Source organism: Lissotriton helveticus, chromosome 5_1, assembly GCF_964261635.1.
Source record: "Lissotriton helveticus chromosome 5_1, aLisHel1.1, whole genome shotgun sequence".
Classification (NCBI taxonomy): Eukaryota; Metazoa; Chordata; class Amphibia; order Caudata; family Salamandridae; genus Lissotriton; species Lissotriton helveticus.
Window position 1 is genome coordinate 561,817,050 of NC_136065.1, and position 26,128 is coordinate 561,843,177.

The 26,128-nt window shown below is 42.9% G+C and overlaps 1 protein-coding gene across 2 annotated transcripts in view; it reads right to left on the reverse strand.

The window, feature by feature from the left end:
* Window positions 1-2,389: 2,389 nt before the first annotated feature.
* PAPSS2 (3'-phosphoadenosine 5'-phosphosulfate synthase 2) overlaps window positions 2,390-26,128 on the reverse strand; it is a 182,544-nt gene continuing 158,805 nt past the window's right edge. For both annotated transcript variants that reach the window (XM_078642894.1, XM_078642893.1), the window contains 3 exons: window positions 23,674-23,942; window positions 13,683-13,912; window positions 2,390-4,411 (listed from right to left, as the gene is read on the reverse strand). In XM_078642894.1, coding sequence (XP_078499020.1) covers window positions 4,270-4,411; window positions 13,683-13,912; window positions 23,674-23,942 — 641 coding nt within the window. In that variant the 3' untranslated portion in view covers window positions 2,390-4,269. The remainder of the gene's footprint in view (window positions 4,412-13,682; window positions 13,913-23,673; window positions 23,943-26,128) is intronic.

Sequence of the window (26,128 nt, forward strand, 5' to 3'; positions counted from 1 at the left end):
ATGTGAAATCTATAAATTATGTGGAAAATATGCTAAATCCATAATTATCTGGTAAATGCAGCAGTTACCGCATCACATTAATCTACTGGCCCTCAATGTTGCTCATTGTTGTATCAACAATCCATACCCATTATTAGCTGCACATGGAAGTAAAAGGTTTGTTTATAGCTTAAAATAAATTTGCAATCTAAAACTTCATAACATGCAATAGGTGTAACATGGCCTAATATTGCTATCTGGGGTCCTGATGATATTTACATACCACCCAATTGTGTGGATTATAATGTCATTAGAACCACCCACTAGGGCAATATTGGACAATATTGCACGGAGACTCGTCATCAAACCCCCACACCTCTCTTTCTTTTGTACAATCTCTAGTCTCTTTTTTTCCTAGATGGCACCATTAAAAGTATTCCAGAAGTTTCTTTGCAGCTTGCTGAACAATCTCCACAAAGATTACTTTTTAACATAGAAAGTCTGCGTGTAGTGTTTGGTGTTGAGTGAGCTATACGTCTTTTTACCTGTTCTGTTGTGTGGTCTTATTGTCAGTCATGTACATGTGTCTGCATGGTTCAAAGCCCAGCAATATGAGCCGACTAAGTGTCGCAAACAGTACACTGGAACCTGTGTAGAGCCCGGTACAAAGAGCCAAGTAACCGTCTCAGCTCACTGAAGCCTGTGTATTCAGGTATCAGAAGAGTCACATCATGCTTAAGCCTGCGTAGAGTCTCAGGCTAGTAGCTGGGTGACAGTCACAGACAACATGGTGAAGCCTGAGTAATTGTCCAGACTGGTTAGCTGTCCAGAGTCTTGGATAGCAGCTATGTTTAATCAGTGAACTGCTATGTGAAAACCCCACAAGTACAGAATGTTTGGCCCTTCAGCTACTATCTACCATTGCACGGTCTGAGCACTATGGGAAGATTACATGCCTTGACAGAGTGCCCCATCACCCACTCGCACTTGTCTTACCAGTAATCAATGAGTCTAACAAGGTGAGAGGTGTGGCGCAGCAGCCAGACGGCTGTCTCTGGAGCGCAGGTCTCATGGTTCGATCCCCGTCGGCAGCTCAGCATCATGTGATTCTGGGCAATAGCTAACTTAATCTTCCTGACGGTCCCCAGCGCCTTGAAACCCTTAATGGGTGATATGTTCACACTTTACAAATAAGAATGGTAATAATTATTATCCAACAGAGACTTCTACTGTTTCTCAATAAGAAACAGCGGCAGCCCCTCCATTAGGGCGGAGGAGCGCTGTACCCCCGCCAGCACCCGAAAAATAAAACGATAATAAAACAGATTTTAAACCTGCTTTATTATCTTTTTATTTTAATCCCCCTGGACCTGCCTCCAGGACTCTGGCGATCCAGGGGGGTAACACTGTGGTGGGGGAGTGGTAGTGCACTCCCTTGTCTGTGCATGGCCAGCTGTTTCAGGCCAGCCAAATCCTCATGCGCAGTGAAGCTTTCTCCAGCCCCAGCTGCTTTGCTGGGGCTGGAGAAAGCAGGTTCAGGCTCCTAGCCTGCGTGGGAGCGCAAAGTCCCAGTGCTCAGACCAATCCAGACACTGCTTTCATGCAGCGTCAGGATTAGTCACAGTGCACTCTGGGAGCCTGTGCCCAGAAGAGCGTGATGCAGCAGGCGGTGGTAATCAGGTACGTTCTTTTTTTTAAAATTATTATTATTTTGCACCCCGACCATCCCAGCTCCCTCTTCCGGCCCGCCCTGTTACTTTGGTAGGGGATGGACCGCTACTGATAAGAAAACCTTTTTTGCGAACTTACTCTGGCTTTTTGTAATGAAGTCTGGTTTGCCAGTATCTTGCATCACGCTTTTTATCTGAGCGGGCACTGCGATTAAAAAAACATTCCTTTGAGATACTGGCAGGAGGCTGCTTCAAGCAGAAAATGTTCCTCGGCGTAGCATTTTTTGTTCGAAACAGACTCCCACTGTTATCTTGCGAAATTTTATTTAATGTGAGGTCACTGCTCAGGGAAAAGAAAAATGATATAAAATCCGGTAATGTGAAATTTTGAGAAATTTCGCAAAATTCTAGAATTTCACAAATGTTGCCAGTCTAATTCAACATTTGCCCAGGCCTCCTTTTATGGCTGTCGGTAGTCCCAATTTTTCGCTTTATGCTGGTTGGATTCCATCTGCAAGTCAGGATTGCACGGTTTATTTAGGCTTGCCTTGATGGTCCTCAAAATCTAGCAGGTTAGATACAAGAGCTTTGAAAATTTACAAAACCCTCAATACATGAATATGTGGAAAAGACAGGATGAAACTATCTCAGAGTCTGGTGTGCCGCACCTACATTTCCAAGTAGTACGAGAAATAATGCACACAAGACACGATATGAAAGAAATAGCTACATAAAAAAAATGCATAAAGAAATATTTATTTCTATTACAATACACTATTGATAGAGCATAATATATTATATATATATATATTTTAATAGATACGTAATTAGGGCATTCTGTTACTGTTAATAAATACACTTGGTAATTGATAAAAGTCTAATCAGGAATAAACAAAGCACAACCAATTAAAACAGCATTTTGAATAGAAGAATTTATACACTGAGATGTAGCAATGAGCAGCTGTGGAAATTGTGTATTTCCGCACTAGTGTTCCTTCAATAACAAATGAGGGGGAGACCAGTGCGGATGGGCAAAAAGCCCCATCTCTCCCACGTTTGCCCAGTGTAAAATTTTAGAATAAAAACCTCAAAAGACAATTTTCTACAAGGCAAAATTTCATCAATACAATCGAGCTGCAATTTCCGGTTCCTTCATTTCAGCAAAGCAAGCCGACCCTGTTTAGAGCTAAATTACCAAGACTGGTCAACTGATGAGATCTACCAGCAAACAATATTTTTTAAAAAGCCGCTTGGTCGGTTTTCAGCATCCTCCCAGAGGAGCCAAATTCAAGCAAAGGCACAGCTTCATTATTATTTCTAGGTTTTTTACATGTTCACTCATGTTCCACTCCTCGGCATTCAATGCTGCTGATGGATTTTGCATGTGCTCACATTTGTGGGATGAGAACCGTATTCTATTAAATAAACATTAGTTAAAATAGGACTGAGCAAGCCCAGAAATGATCAGAACATGACTGCACCACAAAGAGAATCCTGGGTGCAGACAGCCACTTAGTAATTCCATAACGGAAGGCATAGGTGCACTTTTGAGCCTTCTCACAAAAAACTATGGGGCATATTAGCAAGAACCTCGTTAAAATTATCGCGGACAGCCTTCAAGGGCCGAGCCATGACAAGTTTTCACTGTAAGTACTGAATAGGTGAGAAGACACACCCCCCCCGAAGAATATTGTATGCTTAATAACTTCATGAATATTCATTTTTAAAAACTAGGGCCCTGGTCTGGGCTTTGCCCTTGAGGACTATCATCAAACACTCATGATCAGAAGAAACCCAGAGGCAGAAGGTGTCAGAGAGCCCTTGCCTTGATGTTGAATGTTTCAAAACACAAAATGGCTGTTTGGCACAGAATAATGGATGGTCTTTTTGACACCCCTGATCTGCAAATTGTACAAATTAGTAATTAAGTGCTATAATGTTATATAAAACGCTGAAAACGGAAGGGCGTTCAGCAGAACGACTGGTGTATGCTTGCCCGCCTGAAATCAAGATGTGCAGGACTTGGTGAGCCGGTGTACACCAGCCAACAAAGTGCTAGTGTACACCGACATCCAACTTGATTGACATTCTCAGCATCTAACCAGGGAGTACTTTTGTCAGAGAACGTGTGCACCAGTGGCATATGAGTTATTCCCACACTGCGTGCGTTGTATTATGTGGTGTCAAGCATTAAATCATTTTATGTTACTGGAAATTCCAATTCAAATTTGTTTCTGTTTTTTTGTGATTAAGTGTGCTTTTTAGCAGTGTTGATTTAACAACAAATCCCACTGCAGGTGCACGTGCAGCCTCCTTAAAAAATTAATTGGTCCTTTATCCTGATCTTTGTAAAAAATATCATATTTTCTCCATTATAAAAAAAGGAAAAATCCTCTCCAGTCTAGAACATACACATACTTTCCAACATAACATACATAAAAATGACATAAAACTGATCAGCACATGACACTGGCTGAGGGCCAGACCCTAACCTCTAGAACTGACTAGAATCGTCACTGTGCGGTGTGCAGCTGCAATTATATTCCTCAGTTGACCCACAAGGACAGTAAATGCAAGAGAAAGGAGTTGGGATCTAGCCCTTGGAAATTCGACGTCATGATTAATTCCTGTTTTCCAAAGAACAATAGTAATCCGTTAGGACTTTCCAAGCTTTTGGTGCCATGAAGCCATCAGGTGGGTATTGACCTTCACGCGCCAGTTTTCTCATACGGGTTCCTGAGATGAAGTCAAATTCACTGTGCCTGTGATGAAATGAAAAAGAAATACAAATGCTGAAATATATAAACGATTGTGGTATTTCTTTGCATGCTGTACGTTTCAGACTACTTCAGTGACTACATGTGTGTTGAGTTTCCACCCTTTGTTGTCCCCACCGCAACGCCCTATTTTCCAATATTTGCACCTTCAAACCGCAACAACGTACTAGTTTTTATGATGTAAGTTTGTATCGGGAAACGTCCAGGTTTTGATGAGGGTGATAAAAACAGTGCAGAGTTTATTTTTTAATGCATTTTACCCAAGAAAATTGTCCAAAAACAGTTTTGATTTTCTTTTCATTTTCTGATGGCTCTTAATGCATTCACCCAAAAACGTAAGTGCTGAGGAAATATCACCTTTTCCAATGTTCTCACATCAATTGTTTACTTTTTTTCATAAAGATAGGCATAAGAACACATGTATTGTTGCATTTCATTTTATGAAATGAGTCAGTTTTTTAAAAAAAAGTTATGCTTTTCACCAGGAGTTTTTTTTTTTTTTAGAGAGTGGTATCACAAATCTGCACGTATGGATAGAACAATGCTGCGCGACCATGTTTAAGCCGAGCCTAGGCAGCGCATGCACTGCCCTGCAAGGCGTGCTGTATTAAGGTATGGATGTGAAGCTCCACCCACTCTCCGCCCAGTTTTTCCATTGGCTTGTGTCACTGTCCATTGTAAACGGTGTCTTTTTATCAGTCAATAGGCTTAGTAGTCCCTACTTATTACCACTTTTTCCCATTTTGGAACATCCCATGAGGACACCTCCTGTTACGTGTGTTGTTGCTCGGTAGGCTTTCATTACAGTCTCCGAGCTCTATTTTCTCAAAGAGATTTGTCCTGCCTGCTCTTGACGGCAGAAAAAGGCAGGACAACTCTTTCCTAAAGCATTTGCAATGCAATAGGTCTCGGATTTGCGAGAGTTCCAGCTATTGCAAATGACATACCTTTTATTTATCTGTTCTCAAAAAAACACATCAATAAAAGCCATTGTCATTTACAATGCCATTAGCTCAAACTCTCGTAAATGCGAGACCTATTGCATTGCAAATGCTTGCTAAAAAAATGGTGCCATCTGCAGGCCGTCATATGTATGTGCTAACTCTTTCATTTTGCAAGTTAGCCCATGAACACGGAAACATTGAGGAGCGATCAGTGCTCTATGTTTGAGAGCTGCTGTATGAAGCGTATGCACACACTCCTTGTGTTAACGAATATATGACGTTACAACGAATTCCGTTGCAACGCATGCCTTTACCACGCATGCGTTACAACGGAATTCATTTACCACGCATTACATTTACCACAATTACTAGCGTGGTGACGTCATACGTCGTTAAGAGAAAACGGAAGTTTATTTTCCGTTTTCTCTTAAACGACGCTGATACCCGACGTGACTTCAGGTGAGTTTCTCTTTTGGGGGGGAGACCCCCCAAGCCCCCCTTTTTTTTCTTTTTACCTTTACCACATATACCTTTACTACAAACCTCGTAGTAAAGGTATGCGTGGTAAAGGCTTTCGTGTTAACCACGCATGCGTTGTACTGCATGCGTGGTTAACGATTTTGTTGTAAAGGCTTCGTTGTAATGGCCGTTTCCCGTGTTAACAAGCTATGCCTGCACTGTAGCGAGACTACATTTAAAAGACATTCTACTCTGCTCTACACCTGGATACAGAGTTAATGATGCGACCCTAGTTCTCGATGGAAATATAGAGCAACAGAAACAGTTTATTAAAAACACACTTTAATTCCACTCCACACCTTTCCTCTGTCTCTTGACATTACCCAAGGACCAGTTCCACAAGCCAAGCGACATTTGCAACAAATCTAAAAGATGCTCTGTTGAATTACTTTTGAATCACCACTTGTGATGATGACTTGTCAAAGGGTTGAACAAGCATTGGCTAAGCCAAAGTATTTGGCTGGCTTGTATGCTTGTAATACGCAAAAGTAGCTACACAATGGTGACATAACTACATTAATGTGAGAAACTGCATTATCCAGCCCATTTACCAATGGCACAATATAGAGCAAAGGCAAAGGATAACAATTGGCAATTTAACTAGGACTGTGATCCTGTATTAAGGTAATTAGCATGCAACAGACAGTTAAAGGTGTCTGCAGCCAGATGCAAAAAAGGGGCTCATGCTACTCAATCCAAAGTCTCAAATATAGGTTCACTTAAGCTTTCGACACCTGGGCAACTCCATAGATTGATAAACCATCAAATAGAAATAAACCAGTTACTTTCCTTCAAAGTTAACCATAACTACAGGATATTGACCCGACCGACCTAAACAACTATCGTCCTATCACCAATATCACCACTCTAGCAAAACTGTTAGAAAAATGCGTACAACTCCAACTGACAAAACACATTGAGCAGTTTGACCTCCTCAACTCTCACCAATCCGGATTCAGAGCAAAGCATAGCACGGAAACGGTCATGACACACATAATAGATGATGCCCTCCAAATCCTTGATCACAATGAGTCTTGCCTCCTCATCCTTCTTGACCTCTCTTCAGCATTTGATACGGTCAAACACGAGAATCTACTGGAGCTCCTAAATACCAGAATGGGCATATCCGGGACGGTTCTCAAATGGTTCACGTCCTTTCTGCACAACCGTTCTCAGAGGTTCAAGATCAACAACGCACTGTCCTCGCCTGTGCCAGTAACACTGGGCGTCCCGCAAGGTTCCTCCCTATCCCCCACATTGTTCAACCTCGTCATGGAACCACTCACCACCTTGCTTCAATCTTCTAAGGTACATTTCCATATGTACGCCGATGACACTCAGCTCTACCTCAAGCTTCAATCCCCTGAAGACATCAAACTGTTGAATGCCACACTAAGAAACACCCAAGCTTGGCTGGCCGACAATCACCTCAAACTAAATGCTCTGAAAACTGAGTTCCTTCTGATCTCTCCTCCTGCGAAAAAGGCCATCACCCAAACCTGGCTCAATCATCTAACCGCACTCAATGTCCAACCCACCATCGTGGACTCAGCGAAATCCCTTGGCATCACACTGGACTGCAATCTCGACATGCAGCAGCATATTAGCATAGCAACTAAAGGAGCCGACTTCCAAATCAACACGCTGAGAAAACTCAAACCCTTCCTACCACCCAAGGACTTCCAAACTGTGGTACAAGCCTTAGTCATTCCTCGCATAGACTACGGAATTGTGGCTCTCAGCGGGCTCCCCTGACAACAACGGCTCCCCTAAGAGCCTCCCTGAACGCGGCCGCGAGACTCATCACTGGCTCAAGAAAACACTCGCATATATCCCCTGACTTAAAAACCCTGAACTGGCTGCCTATTGAAGCCAGAATTCAGTTGAAAATTGCCTGTATGACACACTCGGCCGTACACCACAAGGCACCCAACTACCTCTCTCATAAGCTGACCATATCATGAGGCTCAAGATCCAACAGAAGCACAAACACTCTCCTCCTGAAACCACGGAGATTCCGGAAGGAAAAAACATACAAACGCTCCTTCTCTGGAATGGCACCTAGGATCTGGAATGCACTCCCACCAGAAACCAGGCTTATCCCGTCCACTATACTCTTCAAGAAAGAGGTGAAGGCCATCCTTATGGCTAAATACACCTGAACACTATTGATACTGGAACAATGACAGTATTTGGATCCCACATTATCGGCTGTCTGAATACTTATCTATGTCAGTCCATTTTTTGTCTGCTTCTGGATCTAATTCATTGCACGGATGCTATACTATTGATTTCCAACTTGTTTATTGGGTTGTACACTAGGACTTGAGTGCCTCAATAACCTGCAACGCACCCACTACTGACTACTACTTTGCTCTCAACATTGTGTTTACTCACCCTCTGGGGTGCTATAATCTTATCCGTTTAGACATTGTACTGCTTCCATATTATTGTTTCTTGATTGTTATTACTCTGTATACTCTTGTATGATTGATACCCTATTTTTGCATCTCACTATCTACGGAATCTCATATTGATTTAAGAGTCTTGTTTATCCTACCTACTGTTTCTGTAAAGCGCTCTGATATCTGCAAAGATCTTGTTCGCGCTATATAAAACTTTAAAAATAAAAAATAAAATAAATAAACTCTGGGCTTATACCAGCCATCATAAGCCCGGAGCACTCCATTGTTTTCAATAGAGCTTCCAACATTCCAATGTTCTAATTAGTTTTATAGCACCACTCATACCGGTGTAGGGTGTCAGAGCACTTTACATCACACTGATACACAGAGACAATCATTCATGCATGTGTAAATCAGTGTACATGAAATGTTATGTAAGACAGAGGACTACAAGCTGTAGGGATCACACGCCATCCATGCTCGTAGGCAGTGTAGTTTAAGAGAGCTTGGTATGGAGAAGCACCAACTTAGAAAGTAAAATATAACACCATGGTTGGGGGTTCTCTTTAATAATAGTTCATAATTAATCACTGGAGTTATTTTGACATCTTTATTGATGGCTTAAAATTGCTGGAGGTGAAGTACACAGAAGCAGGTACTTTTAAAACCATAATATATGGCTCCCCCCCCACCCCTCAACCACAATCAGCACCCTGTACAGTGGCACCGCCCTAAGTAGGCCCTGATTATACATATATCTATAAGCACTTATCTTTCAATATTTTGTCTCTCAATGTTCTGTCCTTGATATTCTTGTACCACAACATTGGGGGTCGATATTCAGTAGGGCAATCGACCCCTATAAGGTAGAGCTCCTTCTCATCAACAATAAGTCCAACATCCGACTGGGCTCTATGGGCTTAGGTCTCTTTTCAAAAAGGACAGTTCAAAGTCTGGGGTTGAGAGATCTTCATATTTCAGGTATATCTCTTCTGCGTATGAGGACTGTTTTTCCTACGTCTCTTCAGTTAACACCAGTTTGCACTATGCTGCTTTTCAGGTGGGCAGGAATATTACAAAACAAACACAATCTCTTCACAGCATTCTTCCATTACTACGCTTTGCCTGTACGAATCTGCTACTGAATAGTTTCATACACAGACATGCTGCTTTCTGAAGTTTGTTTTCTTTATGGCCTCTCAATAAGGCCATTAAAAGCCTGCAGCACATTCAGCGTAAAGGATCTTTGACCTTAAAATATTTGACTCCATCTCAGGCCCACTTCTTCACATTCACTGCCTCGAGAAAAAAAATAATGAGCTCTCGGTTTGACGTTTCGTAGTCCTACTCTTCTTTCCAAATGTATGACACATCCGAGATGTAATTTCCGTTCTGCCTCTAGCCACCTCCTTGTAGTCCCCATATTTAAATTTAAAACGGGCAGATGGGAGGAAGGTCTTCTAGAGTTCAGGAATGTCGTCTTTGTGTTTCTATTCCTCTCAAATTCCTCTCAAATTAAAAGCGGAATCATCTAATCTTTAAACAGTAAAGAAACATTACGTTTTTTGATAAACAAACAGATATAAAACCTTGCTCTAGGGATCTCTGCAAAGGTCTGTTCAATACGTACAGCGACAAAAGGCACTTCCAAATGTGTAGGTCTGCACTGCACTGAACTCCCCTTACGCTAAAATAGGTAAACGAGCTGAATTATATTCCGCTCTGTGCTCACGTGCAGCAATATAAGAAATGTATACATGTAAAGTACTTGGCATCCATTTTAGATGCATTTTGTGCAAGTTCTAGATTGTTTAAATGTAATTTGCACTGTTCAGATACATTTCCAAAGTACTGAGCCAGAAGCAAATAAAAAAATAATAATGAAGCAACAGTAACTCAAAATACTAATATGCATAGACAAATTATTGCTCCATAAAGCCTATTTCTTCCGAACAGCTACACAGTTTTCATACCACATCAAACAGTACTAATATTCTACCCATCTTAGACTTAGACCCAGTGGCGTAGCGTGGGCAGGGCCACAGAGGGGGGAGGGGGGGTGCCCCGGGCGCTAAATTCTTAGGTGCACAAAATAGGGGGCACAAATTGCGCCATGCAATGCTTGCCTTGCCCCAGGCGCTGGCAACCCATGCTACGCCGCTGTTTGCACCTATGAAAGTTGCCATGATTGTGATTAAGGATACAAAGGTTTGAAGGAGAATGGCTTCCCACTTCAAAATAGCCTACGCAACCTACATTAAATTGCAATGAACAAACAAACAAAGCCATGTTTAAGGTCCAGTGGAGTGAACTTGTAACGAAGTTACATAGAAGGTGTAACTCATGATGACTTTAGGGACTGGGTGGCAGAAGATTGGATGTGCTACTTGAGAAAGAACTATATGGGACTATTTTACTGCTTGATTAAGCATAGGACTCTTCAAAGCTATGCTCTACACATGAATGCTACAAAACTGCTTGGCTAACATAACTGGTAATGGACACACGTGGTTTCTGTGCATTTAGCCTGGGTAGCCATACCATAGTGAGATGTGCCAGCTCTCCAGCACAAGACCTGCCTCAATAACCTCTATTCTATTTTAAGAATTTGTACCTGGCTACCCAAATAGGACTTACCGGCACTCCCAAAGAAGACCCTCATCTCCAGTACTGAGCATGCGGTAGAAAAGGCAGGTCTTAAGGTTGTTTACAAAAAATCTCTTCTGAAGGGCTGAGGCAAGGATGCAATGGAAGAGTGGTCCATAACTTAGGGCCAAGATGTCGAAAGGATCAGCCTCCCAGTCTAACATGATTAAAGCGTGGGTATCCAAGTTAATCTCTGGTTTGGTGAATGCAAAGCTCTAGATAAGCAGCATGGACTGACAAAGCATCTAAGTCTTTCAAAATTCTATAGGTGAAGCAAAGGGCTTTAAATTTGATACGTTTCTCGATGGATAACCAATGAAGATCCAGCCGCTGACAGGAAACATGAGAGAACGTGAGACTGCTTGTGGATATGGCCTAAGAGGTAGAATGGTATGTAGTTTGTAAAAAGTGCCTAATCTGTTTTTTATTTGCCATCTTTTCTGCTTGAGCCTTAAAGATAGCCTTAGAAATCAACACAATTAAATTCCTGTATAACACAAGTTATTAGTAACTCCAATAACTTCTGGCGTGAGTGATCGGAGTTATGTGAACATCTGTGAAAGTGTTTGAAAAGCAGCAAGCACATTTTTGATTTTGGTCAGCTGCACGGACCAGTGATACGAGGTTTTACATAAACTCCGGGTTCAGAGGATAAACATTAAGATTCAGTCCATGCAGAAATGAAATGTCAAAAACAATGAAATCATCTTTGGCATCCTATTGTGAAAAGTTGCAGCTGGACCTCCTGAGGCAACAACAGATGGTGGCTGCATGGAAGTATTCAATCTCATCCTTGCTAAAAGGAGCCGTTTCTCATATGTCCTCTTCTATTTCTACCCCCCTGGTTTCTTTTTCTTTCTCTCATTTAGCTGTAGTGCCAAGATGCCTTGTGCTGTATGCACACGTACAATCAATGTCACTCACTCAAGGAAGACCACTAAGCCACAGTCTTACAGAGGTGGTAACTCCGTCCTTTCAATCAATCAATCAATCAATCTCAGGGTTCTTGTAAAGTGCACTGGTCACCCGGAGGAAGGGGGGCGTTCTCCAGGCGCTACGAGAACGATAATACCAAACTGGATGGAAAGAGTCACAATTGGAGGAACTCACATTGTTTAACAGGAAGCAGTCCACATTTTTAAACCAATCTCACCACATGGATAGTATTTGGGAAGGTGTACGGTTGCACTCATTTTGCACACATCTATTGGTGGACATTGGAACTGGATTAAGCAGGCCAACGTCCGCGTTTTTGCATTGCCACAATTGTTAAAACAGATGTATGTACCTAGTCATTACCACTAAGCATGGGCGGATTTTGCGAATTGGCAATCCGCGAACTTGCGTATTTACGGATTCGCAATCCGCAAAATCCGCGAACTCTCGCGAATTTGCGGAATTTTTTTTTTTGTGTTCGCAAGGGTTTCTGCCAGTTCGCGAGGGTTGTGTACCAGTTCGCAATTGCGAACTTACTTGTCGGCTCGCAACGGCTGCGACTATGTTGTTTCTACGTCTGGTTCATCATCACAGGTTCACAGCACCCTCTGTTTCACCACTGCCACCCTCTGGTACACCCATGCCACCCTCTGGTACATCACTGCCACCCTCTGGTTGGTTTATCACTGTAGATTATGGGGGTGAAAAAAAGCAAGCACACCTGCCCTGCTTCAACTGACATGAATTAATTTGGGGTTGATTAATGTGTCACTGAATTTAAACTTCCAGTCTGGCTGGCACCTGCTTCCTTATCTGTAATTTGCTTTCTGTTGCAGTGCAATTTTTTTTCACAGGACCTTTGTGGCCTACTTGTAGCTATTCTCTGAGCCTGCTGTGAGGGTCAAAGCAGGGTCATAGAATAGTTGCAAGTAGGCAACTGAACTCTGAAGGGGCCCCTCAGGAAGCACTACAGGGAATGGTTACTAATGATAAGATTGAACTTTTGCACCTGCTGAGTGCTTTCAGTTTTGTCTGTAATTGCGTTCTGTTGCAGTGTAATTTTTTGAACAGGACCTTTGTTGTATACTTGTAGCTATTCTCTTAGCCTGCTGTGACGGTCAGAGCAGGGTCATAGAATAGTTGCAAGTAGGCAAATGAACTCTGAAGGGGCCCCTCAGGAAGCACTACAGGGAATGGTTACTAATGATAAGATTGAACTTTTGCACCTGCTGAGTGCTTTCAGTTTTGCAAAAATCCAAATATCTAGCAGCATCCACAAAAAGTAATCCTTCCAGGTCAAGATCCAAATCAAAGTGACCAGCACATGAAGAAAGCACTGGGAGGAGCCTGCTGGACAGGAACAGGAAGTTGGAGACTGTGGGGCACTTCCTTCCTCCCACCCCCCCCCCCCAAAATGGACTCCTTGCAAAGAAAAAGTGCAGGCAAATGTCAACCTGAGGAGTTATTCTGATAAAAATCATAATTTTCAAGGTTTATGCTGCCTGCTGGTGGATTTCTTGTGCGAAATTGCAAATTTTGCAATATCGCAATTGCGAGATTGTCGCTGCCCGCCGCATCTACGTGTTCGCAAGTGTTTACTCCCGCGAAATTATATAGTATTCTAGTTGGCAAGTGCGACCAAGCGAAAAATCCGCTTTGCACGGATTGTACGAATTTTCGGCAAGTTCGCGAGAGTTCGCGGATTGCGAATTTGCCGAAAATCCGCAAAATCCGCGAGCGGAACGGATTTTATGCTCATGCCTAATTACCACTGAACTGTGTTGGATCAACAGTTGAACATATTACCTTTCTTTGTCATAAAAATCCATGGCTTTCTTGGCTGTGTTGTAAGCAGCAACTCGGAAAGGAATGATTTCCACAGAAGTTAAGCCGGGTGCCATGCTGAGTACCTTTGCACCATGTGTGGGCTCGTACAAGTCTTGCTTAGTCTCGGGATGGGGCATGCCTGCAGGGTCCCGCCCCACAATGTAGAAGTTAGCACCAGCAATCATTCGAGTCCTGCAGTGCCACTGAACCTGCAAAGATAGAACAACATGTCTAATGAAACAAATCTCTTGGCCAATCTCTTCAAACCAAGCATTTAACAGGATAATGCATCTCTTCAGTGAACGTGTATTTTAGTTTTATTCATTGTTTTTGTATATGAATAGTGCCAGGGGCGGCTCCTCCGTTGGAGCAGAGGAGCATCGCCCCACTTAACCCCTTCACAGCAGGGGTAATTCCCCCGCTGTGCTGGGGGGCGGGGGGCGCGCACAGCGCCCCCGTGCTCATGACAAACTCAGCTCGCCATGAGGCACGGAGCTCGTGTGCTCATGACGAGCTCGTCATGACCACACCCGTTTTCGTGGAACTTTCAGCACAGCAGGGGAATTATCCCCGCGTGTGAGCGTTCCACGGCTCATGACGAGCTCAGCTCGTCATGAGCACCTGAGCACCGTGCCTCATGACGAGCTGAGTTCGTCATGAGCACTTAAGGTGTTAAGATACCCTCTCAAAGATAGAAATAAAATATGGTAATACATTACCATTTTATTTTTCATCCTCCAGTCCTGACGGGCTGCTGCTGAATGAGAGCAGCAGGGAAGAGGGTGGACTGTATTTTAACTTTTCAAAGTACGCATGTCTTTTTGGCCAGCTGTCTTGCGATTGCCAGCCAGACATGCCCACTTTGAATTCTCTAAACAGACAGCTGGGTCAGAGTAAGTGCAGGGCTCCAGTGTCCTTGGGAGCGGCAAGTGTAGCTGCTCCCTCCAGTCAGGGAGCTGCTCTCACAGCATGAGAACAGCGGCAGGATTGGTGCTCGCACTAAAGCATTCAGTTGAGAAGAGGTCCGGTTGAGAAAAGGTCCGGAGCAGAGGACGTCGGTTAAGGTAAGGTTTTTAAAAAACAGAAAATATTTGTGCGCACCCGCCCGCTTCCCGCGTAGATGCCAGCCACAACTGAATAGTGCAGGCCGAGGGTAGTCTCTGAGCGCTCATGGAACACAAGGTGGGGAGGGAAAGGGGGACAAAACATCCAACAGGTGTTTCGACAAAACCCTCTTTGTCAAGGCTCATATGCGGCTCTTTGTAGATCGGTTTCCTGAGCAGGAATTTCTGGTCACAGTGAGGAAAGGCTGTTAGTCTATCCAGGCTGCAGTTACCTCGTGTGGTGTAGCCGATCTATAAAAAGGCACAAACTACTAAAAACCTTCAGGCAACCAATCTACATGTATTGTCCGAATTCAAGTTATCCTCCAGGTAATTCAAACTCCAAAGGAGGTTGGTTCTTGTTTCTCTGTGATAAATGCCGACATCTCAAATCAAATCAAATCTGTATAACTTTCAGTGCTGTGTATATCTGTACACCAAAACCCCATCTTTTCAGTAAGATTTACACAAAGTGCTAGTAAAACCACTCCTTATACTAATGGCTGCCTCACAAAGTGTTTGTATTACTTTAGATGAGCAGTCACTTCTGAAAAGAGATCGAAGAGCCCCAGTCGTTTTTATCCCTTTACCATGTATATCATTCCACATAGAAAAAAGGTACTGAAATCATATTCTAAACGTAATCTTTTTTTCCAAGCAGTATTTGACTTTTTTCCAATTTTCTTGATAAGGTAACATTATAAATCCTATTATTTACATTCCATACTATATGTTACCAGAACATCAACTGTGGTGGCAGCGGTGAGGGAAAGTGCATCATGTGTTAGCCCTGGTCACACAATTCTTGTTACGCCTCTGTAGAGCTCTCCAGAGATATTTGAAACCCTCTCTCTGTCTGGGTCAGGAGAATTCAGAAAAAATCTAAACATGTTTTCCATTATCTCCCCCTGAGGCAAGGAAGGGATGACTACTTTCCCACTAATATTTTCAGGAGGTTAGGATACAACACTAGGTCATAAAGCTGTTATCCTTGACTTCAAACTATAGCTTACAATCCTGTCAAGCAAGCAGTTCCTGATTTCTGCACTCTGCAACTTCCACTTCCAAACACCCCCCAATTTGCACAAGTGGGGAGAGGATGTGGCTACATGGCTAGAGAGGTCAACATCGAAGCTGGGGAATCAGGTGGTGTCTCGGCAGGGACGCTCAACATCCTGTGATTCTGGGCAAATCAAGTAATCTCCCCATGCCTAACAAAAATGATTGTGTCTGTCTGTAACGCGACTGTTGAGCATGTAAAGTGCTCTGATGCGGGTCGAATTTGCGCTATATAAAACTCCAAAAAACAAAGTGGTGAAAATTGCCCATGAATATCCAAACTGCATGAAGATTTCAGGACCACTGGGAAAGCACTGGTCTTCTCCTTGCTTGCAGGGCTATGTAGTAGTGTCACTGACCGCTATTCTAAGTGTGGCCGCACGTCCTGTCAAAGGGGCAAATAATTTAGACTACATCACTCATTACTTTATATCCACTACCTTCCGAATTCCACTTTTCGACCATGCCCAAAGTTCTAATTCAGTACCATTAATAATATAGGATTGTCTTTTTTTTCCCTGTTAAATGTAAAGTTTCCATTTCCCATGTGGTTAGGTCCATGCTACAAAACGATCTTTTATAAATAAAACGAATAAATACAATTCTAGGGTGATCATAGAAACTTTGGGCCATATTATCAAGAACAGGCGATAAAATTATCGCCGCTTTATCGGCAGGAAACTGCCGCTAAAGCGGCGATAATGGGCTTGATAATATGTCCTTGTGAATTCCCATAGCAGCCTAAGTTTATTCTTAATAAAGCTTACTGACGTTTGAAACAAACACTTTAACTATTCGTGGATTCACGATGACTCTATTGGTAATAGGTATCTCTGTCTGTTGATCTTCTGTTATACACCCCATATATCCTCTAACTTGTGTTGTATGACTACCGATTGCGCCTTTGCTCGTATCGGGCGGCAGTATTGGCAAAATACACGCTGTCAAAACAATAACATTGGCGAGCCCCGCCTATCGTAACCTCTACTACCATCCAATGAGTAGATGGCTTTCAGAACACCATTATCCAATGGGGCACCGCCCTTATCGGCCCATGTGACCACTTTGTCCAATGGCCTTACGGCTTTTATAGACTGTGCGCTTCCTAGCCCGGTACCTCCCCAGTCGGCTTGGATGCCGGCGGAGAAGTACTGACGGACAGGTAAGCGCCACGCTTTCATCAGGACCAGTCCTAATCTTTTATGGCTAATTTGAGCTCACTTCTAGCGTATTGCTGCACTCCAATACCTCTATTGTGCTATCCTACTCGCTGTATTTTTCCGGGTAGCGACTGACTCAAGAGAGGCATGCTTCTTCCTTGCACGCCTCCCACTCGCGGGGAGCATGGAGGTGCTTTAGAGAGAGCAGAATTTTAATTCTAATACGCTCATTACAGTCAAACAAATTTGTATATGGTCGGGGCAATAATTTGACGTCCTTTTATTACATTTCCTCTTTCTTTGCACTAGTTATCTTTAGTTTGTTGTGAAAGGAGTAATTTGACAGTTTTCTGCATATTTACCCCCTTTTTTTATCAGAGCGGTGCTTCACTCATTTCCTGAGCCACAGCCAGGAGTGGTGAGGTCTCTATTTCTTATGACACTGGTAAGATTGAGCTTGATCATTTGGATTATAAAGTGTACATCCTTAACAATGATAAATATACACTCAATCAGTAATTTTCTTTGTATATCCTTCGAATACAGAGTGTACATACATATTTTGTTTCACACTCATTTTTGCCTATGCAATGTGATGCTTCACCTACACTTTCTCTTTGTTTTCCTCTTTCTTGTTCACAGTGAAATGCACAGTTCACAAAGAAGGACGAAAAGGGGACACCTAGGGAGTCAGGTGATCTCGGATTTTGCCTTGTAAAGATTTCTTAGTAGCAATGGAATCACACGTTATTTTCTTTTGGTTTTCACATTTGCAGTAGCAGTAGTCACATAGGTCCTGAAGAAAGCAAGGACTCAGCTGTCCACAAGTTGCTGAAACATGTTGACCTTTATTTACTCCTAGGCAGCTATACTTGTAAACTGCATGTGACTTTTTAATATTGGAGGAGTGGGTAGCACCAGAATAAACTCTTTCAGTACTCCCTCACCCAATTTTAATACACTTTTGTTTCACACTGTTTTTGCACTGCAACATTAGTCACCCTGTTTCATCCTTAAACTCTGATACAGAGTAGTAAGATCCTGTAGACACCTAGCTGAGTAGATGAGGGTGATTTCCATTCTATCCTCATTTTTCAAAGGCAGGTGTGCCACTCTTTGGTTAAAGAGGAATCCCAAATGATGAAGGGCGGTTCCGTGTGGTGACTGATGGGTACCTTTTTTTGACCCCTTTTTTTAGGTTTGGAAACTTGCCTTTGAGTTGAGGATAAACATAGTGTTTGCGTTGGGTGTTCCTATCACTTTAGGCATTTGGTTTAGACCCTTTGATATTTTTGTGTTGTCAAGGTATATGAGGGAACGTGTCAAAGCTTGGTCTCTAAACTCCCTTGGGCCCCAACCCCACCGTATTGTTATTATTAATATTATATTATACTCCTGACTCTATATACTCCTGACAGCAGGAGTGCAGAGGCGATAGTCCTGCTTGTGTGAAGGATTGGAGTGTGGAAAGCCACCAGTACACATTCTGCACTGGCACGGCCCAGGCTAGCAGAGCACTTGGAAACCTTCATAGATGGGAGTGCAATGCGGGTGCAGGCATAATGAAGGGCTAAGAGGAGCGGTGTAGACAGATTGCAATTCTGTCCTCAGTGCTGGAAACTGTACAGTATTGGTAGTGAACAAGGGTAGCCGTCATAGGGACTCCACTGGGATGGACAACAAGAATGTCTTACTCAACATTCAATAAATTGTCTACAAACTGGGAGTAAAGCAAAAAAGATTATCAGGGCGAATCTCTAACGCAGTGAGGTTCTGTTTAATGACTGTGTACAGTACAAATATTAACCTGATGCTGTAATAAAGAGCATGTGAATCTTTCGGCAGCAAACAGCAATGTACTACAAAACAATGCAGACAATGCCAAAATCTAATTCTGTGTGCAAAACTAGATAAAAAACTATGATAGATAAAGTAGAAAAAAGAGGAGGCAAATTACTGTATGTGCAAGACAAAGTCATTTTAGTGACTAAGAGACCCGACGTAACTCCCTACTTCAACCCTGCTTCACACCTACAGTCTTCTCAGCTCACAAGCCGGGTCAAGGTTCAAATCCAACCGACCCCAATTCTCTAACAATTAAACCCAGAAAACCCTTTCATTCACGCTCTTATGTACAGCTAAAATGTGTGCATTTAAAGCCCTTTCCTCATGCATCCTAAATACTACAGTTTTTTTTTTCATGCATGCCCATTCACAGCATCGAAGCAGAAGGAATAGCGTTACGGGTGCGTAGGCTTGTATTTTTCATTACTGGCAAGGGGATCACTGTCTGAAGGTGGATAAGTATGGAAGCTTAGCAGCAACGCCAGAAACGTGTGAGATTTCAGAAGAGGCGAGTCACGTTCTACCTGGCAGTGCCCTCTGGTACACCACCCGCTCCTCCTCACCGCCCGACAGCTATTTTGCACAGCCCAATGCAATATTATGAGAGCTGGGCGGAACACGGTGTAGGACGCAGCTTCTGAAACTGGAAAGAGGACGGACTAAAGCATGGCTATTAGTAGCCATCTTCAGTCTGCATTTCCAGCGCAACCCCATTTAACTAATCATAGGAAAACATGCTGGTTTTATTTCCTCATTTGTTAGTTAGCTCAGTAGGTTAATGTGCCTCCTGTACAACTCTGTAACCAACATGTTGAAATCATCCTGCTGTGGTTTAAAAAGGAGAAGGGTTTTGGGCAATACATCTTATTTTACAAACTAACAAAAAGGTCCAAACGTTCATTAAATAAGTGTGTACATTATCACTCCAGATACTGTTTTCCCCACCCGGCGGTGTAATAATACTAAGGGACTGACAGCAGTATTGTAAAGTAGGCGGAGAAGAAACATACCGGGCAGGCGTGTATGTCTCTGCAGCCAGTACAGGCATAGAATTAGAAAGAGTATTATGGGGCGCTCAGGGTTCATATCGCATTGATATAGGCTGTAGGCCCGCGGCTCCGGTGCCGAGGGTGACCTTTGGAGCTGGTACTGATACAGCTGTTGATTTAATGTTTAGATCAGCTGCGAAGCACACTAAGCAGCAGGAAAAAAGATTGCAACTAAAAAAATAGAACCTATTGACCTCGCATCCGCCGAAGCATTAACTTTCTTAATCACGATCTCACACTCGCAATCCTTCAAAGGAACTCTTCTCTACCGCCCACCGAGTCCCCGGACTGATTTCCTCGCAGCACTTAACAGCTTAATGGAGCCTATCGCTGCAAGCCCTGATTACACCATATTAGGACATTTTAATTTCCATGTAGATATCCCCATTGACAAAGATTCCCTAGTCTTAACCTCGGACCTTCTATCAGTAGGCCTTCGACAACTAGTCACAGTATCCACTCATCAAGCGGGCCATACTCTTGATGGCTTATTCACCAACAATAGCCACATTGCTTTATCAGCAGTTATCCCACTACGCTGGTCAGATCATTCGGCAGTTATGTTTACTATCAAGACAACTAATCATAAATCCCCACACGGCACCTCTTGTCCCCCTGTTCAATTTCGAGCCTGAAAGAACATTGATGCTCCAACCCTACAGATGACCCTCCCAACCACTCAACCAGATGACACAATCGATCCACACATAGCCTATAATAATTACTCTAGCTGGCTACAGAACGCATTCACCACGTTAGCATTCTCCAAGAATATCTCGCCCAACCGGATTTCCCCGTCCGCTCGCCAGTTTTCAGAAACTCTCAGATTGGAAAGGCAACGATGCCGAAACCTAGACAGGCGATGGCGCAAGCATTATGAAAACAATGATAGATCTGTGTACAAAAAAGCACTAGCCACATACAAATAGCTTCTTACCACAGAAAAAGCAGATTCTACCTTACACAAATAGAATCAGCCCAGAATTCCGCTAAACATCTCTTTCAAGTAGTAACTAAATTATCCTGCCCGCCGGTGAGCGCAACTACTGAACCCTCTCAACCTCTCTGTAATTCCCTGGCAGATTTCTTCAAACGAAAGGTCGATGACATCTATTCCAACTTTGCATCCAAGGGCATCATTGATCACCCTAATCACAACATAAGCTTTAGCTCCCCCACCCCTACATTCTGCAAATTCAGTCAAACCTCACCTATGCAGATAGCAGAACTAATAGCAACCACCAAATCAGGATCCCCCCTCGACCCTTGTCCACCTTCCATCCTTAAACCCATCTCAAACTTAATAGGACCCGCTCTTACTAAGATTTGCAATTCCATGTTTCTCTCAGGTTCCTATCCTTCCATTTGGAAAAAAGTGATCATCAAACCTTTATTAAAAAAACCTAATCTCGATCCCGCAGAATCAACAAGTTACAGACCTATTGCATAACTTCCCTTCCCATCCAAAATATTTGAAAAAGTCATGAACAATAACTTGTCCCACTATATTGACCAGAATAACCTCCTGGACGACATACAATTTGTATTTAGGAAGGGCCATGGGACAGAAACGGCCCTCATAAAAGCATCGGACGAAATTAGGTCGATACTCGACCAAGGCGGCGCAGCAGTCCTGATATTACTGGACTTGTCCGCGGCCTTTGACACAGTCGATCACACTATTTTGATTGACCGTGTATCCTCAATTGGCCTCCACCACAAAGCTAAAGCCCTTTTGTCCTCCTTTTTATCTGACCGTACACAATCAGTCAAACTTGGAGATTACTCCTCCCCTGTTTTTTCCCTGCCTTGTGGAGTACCCCAAGGAGGGGAACATCCTTTACAACGCAACTTTTACAACGCACTACCATTACGATGCAACTTTTACAACGCAAGTTATTACAACACATTGCGCTGGGGGGCGCTCTAGGATAGGGAATAGTTTAATTACTATCCAACACCTTTCCTACTATCCTCGGGGACTGGAGTAGGGAATAGTAAATTAAACTATTCACTATCCAGCGCCCCCCAACGCAAGTCGTTGTAACGACTTGTGTTGTAAAACCTGCGTCGTAATGGCATGCGTTGTAAAAGCATGCGTTGAAACGTCATACATCCCCCAAGGATCCTCGCTAAGTCTGACCTTATTCAACATCTATGTATCGGACTTGGCCAGGGTCATCAAAGCACATGGAATAAGATTGACATCATACGCCGGCGATACCCAGTTGGTATTGGCTATACATAATGATGGAGGAACAATTGCCGCTAACTTCCAAGAGGGTATGTTGGCTATTAGCTCCTGGATGGCAGAGAACTGCCTAAAACTTAATTCCGACAAAACGGAGGTCATGATCTTTGGCAGTCTTACCCACTCATGGTCCCCAGCTTGGTGGCCTACCGATCTGGGTCCCCCTCCATCACCCGTCACGAAGGTTAGGAACTTAGGAGTAATATTTGATGACAAGCTGTCCTTTGTTAGCCATATAAATGCTGTTGTTTCCTCCTCATTCTATACTCTTAGAATGGTTAGAAAACTCCTGCCTTTCCTTCCGCCTAGCGCTGGCTAGACCCTCATGTGCACCTTGGTACTGTCCAAGGTCGATTACTGTAACAGACTCCTATTAAATGCTCAGGAGAAAGTTCTTAACAAATTGCAGCTAATCCAGAACGCGGCAGCAAGAATTTTGACCCGCACCCCAAAGTTTACCTCAATATCTCCCATCATTCGTCAACTACATTGGCTGCCGGTCAGAAGCAGCACTAAATTCAAGGCTTCGTGCATCGCCTACAAAGCTATTAACAGTACAGGGCCGGAGTTCCTAAAAAAAGCACTTCGGACTTACACCCCCAAAAGACCTTTGCGCTCTTCCTCGGACCACCTGCTTACAATCCCGCGGACGAAAAAAATGGCCTGGGGAGACAGATGATTCATAGTGGCCGTTTCCAGACTGTGGAATACCCTCCCCATCCACATTAAAAACAGCTCATCCCTGCTGTTGTTCCGGAAACAAGTAAAGACCTGGCTTTTTAATCAGTAGTCCCACCTAGCATCTCTTGAGTTACCTTCAGCGCAGAGACACCCCAGGGTATTTGCGCGCTATATAAATTTCATAAATAAATAAATTGTAGGATGGTTGAGGGGCTGGGTGCAATGGCATGGGGAGAGAAAGTGGATGGTGCAAAACACAAGCAGGCAAGAAAAAGTAGTTCCCAGAAGAGCATAAACATTGAAAGCGTAAGGAGACAGTACTTGTCCAGTGCTCCGTGGCAGGAAAGCAGAAAGACAAAAGAGGGAAAAGAGGAAGGATTGCCCAGTAGCAAGCCAGTATTTCCGAAGGACACTGCCATAGACAAATAAAAATCATTGGCAAGCAATGGGTGGAGCTTCACTCCTAAACCTTATACAACAGGTTGCTAAGCGACAGCGCAAGTGCTGTCTACGCCTGACCTAAAGACAACAATATTATCCATTTCACAGTTCTCACAGCTTCTTTGCCTACAGCAGAAGACTGGATTAGTGCAAGTGTCTGACAGTGTGAGAATACTCTTGCTCTCTCTCTCAAGACAGATGGCCTAATATGACCACATGAACATCTAAATTAGCATCACATCACAAATATTGACATGTCTTAGTGAAGAGGTCCATGCTGGAAATAGTTTACGCCTATATAATCAGTCTTGGGGAGGGTTTTGTATCTTGGGAAACTCCCTTCAGGCAGCGTAAGAAGCGTTTTTACTCAAAGTGTTTTACCTCAGTTGGCCCAGCATACAGCATGGGAGCTGGGAAGATGGCGACAACGGTCGTCTTGGCGTCCAGGACCCCCTCCTCCAGTACGGCTGCATGCTGCTTAATGCGCCATTCCAAAGGCACATCATCATCTTTGGTCCACCCTCCCAAGGGATGAAGCAGAAGAACAGGGCACTTGTACCCGCGCGCCAAGAGGCGGCGTCTGGTGTCCTGCATCAACAAAGCATGCCCGTTGTGGACGGGGTTACGCAGTTGAAAGGCAAAAACAGCATCTGGAGAGAAAGAGTACAGACTGTTTCAGGCAGACGCACCTTTTGCGTGTTCTAGCTGGCAATACCTGTGATCTTTTCCGAAAGCAAACTCTTAAATGAGTGGAAAAACACCAGCTATGTCGAATCTGGTACACAATATCCACAGTGTCAATGTAGTCCCTACAAGTCATTTTCCACTTCTCTGCCATTCTATTTTTTAACCCATTACTTGGCAAAGCCCAAATCCATTTAGCTCGATCCTTAGATTCTAAGGGCAGCATGACATATTCGTATGTTAAAGCACGGAAATCAGAGGCAAAATTCACACATTTAATTCATTTAAGCCATCATGTATTATGATGCTTATAGAAATCACAGTGAACCAGGATTACATTTAAAGTCCTCAACCACTAAAACTCCAAAGAAAATCCAAAAGATGTGTTCAAACAAAATGAAGTAAAAGAAGGAATAATACCCTTTTATAGTCCAAGAATATCACAAAACAAAATTTCAGATAAAAATAAGAAAATGAGTCCCAAGAAGTTAGGACCTGTTGCCAATGGCACAGTAATTACCAATACACATTAAAAAAAACAATATGCCCAAAAAGTGCGGGAGAGTGCTAAAAGTAGTTACATACTGGATTATGCACCAGAACAAAACGTGCAAGTGAAAGTGCCTGAATGAAGTAAAAAATAATATACTGCAAATCAGTCTCATTAGAACAGAAAATCATGCAGGGCATTCATTTTTTCACACTCTACTGCACAAAACACACTTTAATTCAATAGCTCATACTTCAAATGCTGTAAACGTAAAACAAATACAAATGTTTACTTCTAACATTATTCACGTTGGACCTTTTACACTGCCAGGGCTGCAAATACATCACTGTCATTTTGGTACAAAAGAAAAATTTATTATGTTCGAGTACACACGGAAACACATCAATCCACACAATCAACACACCGTTTATTGTTAATCAGATTTCTCTTCATGTAATAGTGTTTTGCTCTAAGACTGCGAAGTGTGCCAAATTCAATAAACATGTATTGGCAAAGCCAATAGGTTTCGCCTATGCGAGATCTATTGGCTTTGCCTTTTTCTTAGTAATGTTGTACAACATTTGTCTGAAAGGATTATTATATATACTATGATAGTAAGAATATATGATAACATTTGCATAGTAGGGCCTGACATTGTATAGTATGGCATTGTATAGTATGTTATGGTATAGTATGCCTGTCATTCTATAGTCTGGTATGGTGTGGTTTGTCATTGTATAGTATTTTATGGCATGTAACTGTAGAATATGGTACGGCATGATCTGTCCTTGTATAGTATAATATAGACTAGACCTGGGGCTCCCTTCAATAGGGGAAGAATTGGCATTAAAACCACTGAGTTTCTGGCATAGGCTCTGGTCAACTGGTGAACTTTCCCACTACAGGCAAGATCTGAGGCATGTCCTGAACCTTAATCAATCTGACAAAATTCCTTGGTTGGCCTATGTCAAACGAGAACTTTACCGTTTGGGACTGCCTGAGCTGTGGGAGGATCCTGAAAGAAGCTCTCTCGGGGTGGCACGCAAACGGTTTGTTAAGATCTACAAGGACAAAAGTCTAGCCTCGTATGTGAGTGCATCTAGAGCAGGCACCCTAACTGATCAATTTTTGGACTCCAAAAATTCTTTTCATTTTGAAGGTTTTATGGACATTATTTATCCTATTAAGGCAAGGAAATTGTTTATTCAATGGAGGCTGGGCACTTTGCCCCTTAAAACTTTCACTAGCAAATGGTCAACGCTGAATGATAAAATTTGTCCTGGGTGTAGTGCGAATGAGGAGGACGAACCACACGTGTTATTTTTCTGTCCTGCCTACACGAGACCAAGGAAATATTGGCTACTACCATTGTGTAGGAATTTGGGCATTAGGAATTATTTGCACTCACTCAGAATTTTGAAGACAAGTACTGTGCATTACATAGTTTTTGCATTTGCAAAGTACCTAATGGCTATGTGGCAGATAAGGGGGAAAATATTAAAAGGTTAAATTTATGCTATATGCACAATGAAATGCAGATGAATTTTAGTTAACCATTCCTTTTTCGTGCTAGAGCGTCAGGACAGTGACCTTGATGCATGTTGTACCTTGCCTACTTTTACTGCATGTTTTATCTATTTTTAACTGCTTAAATGAATTTTA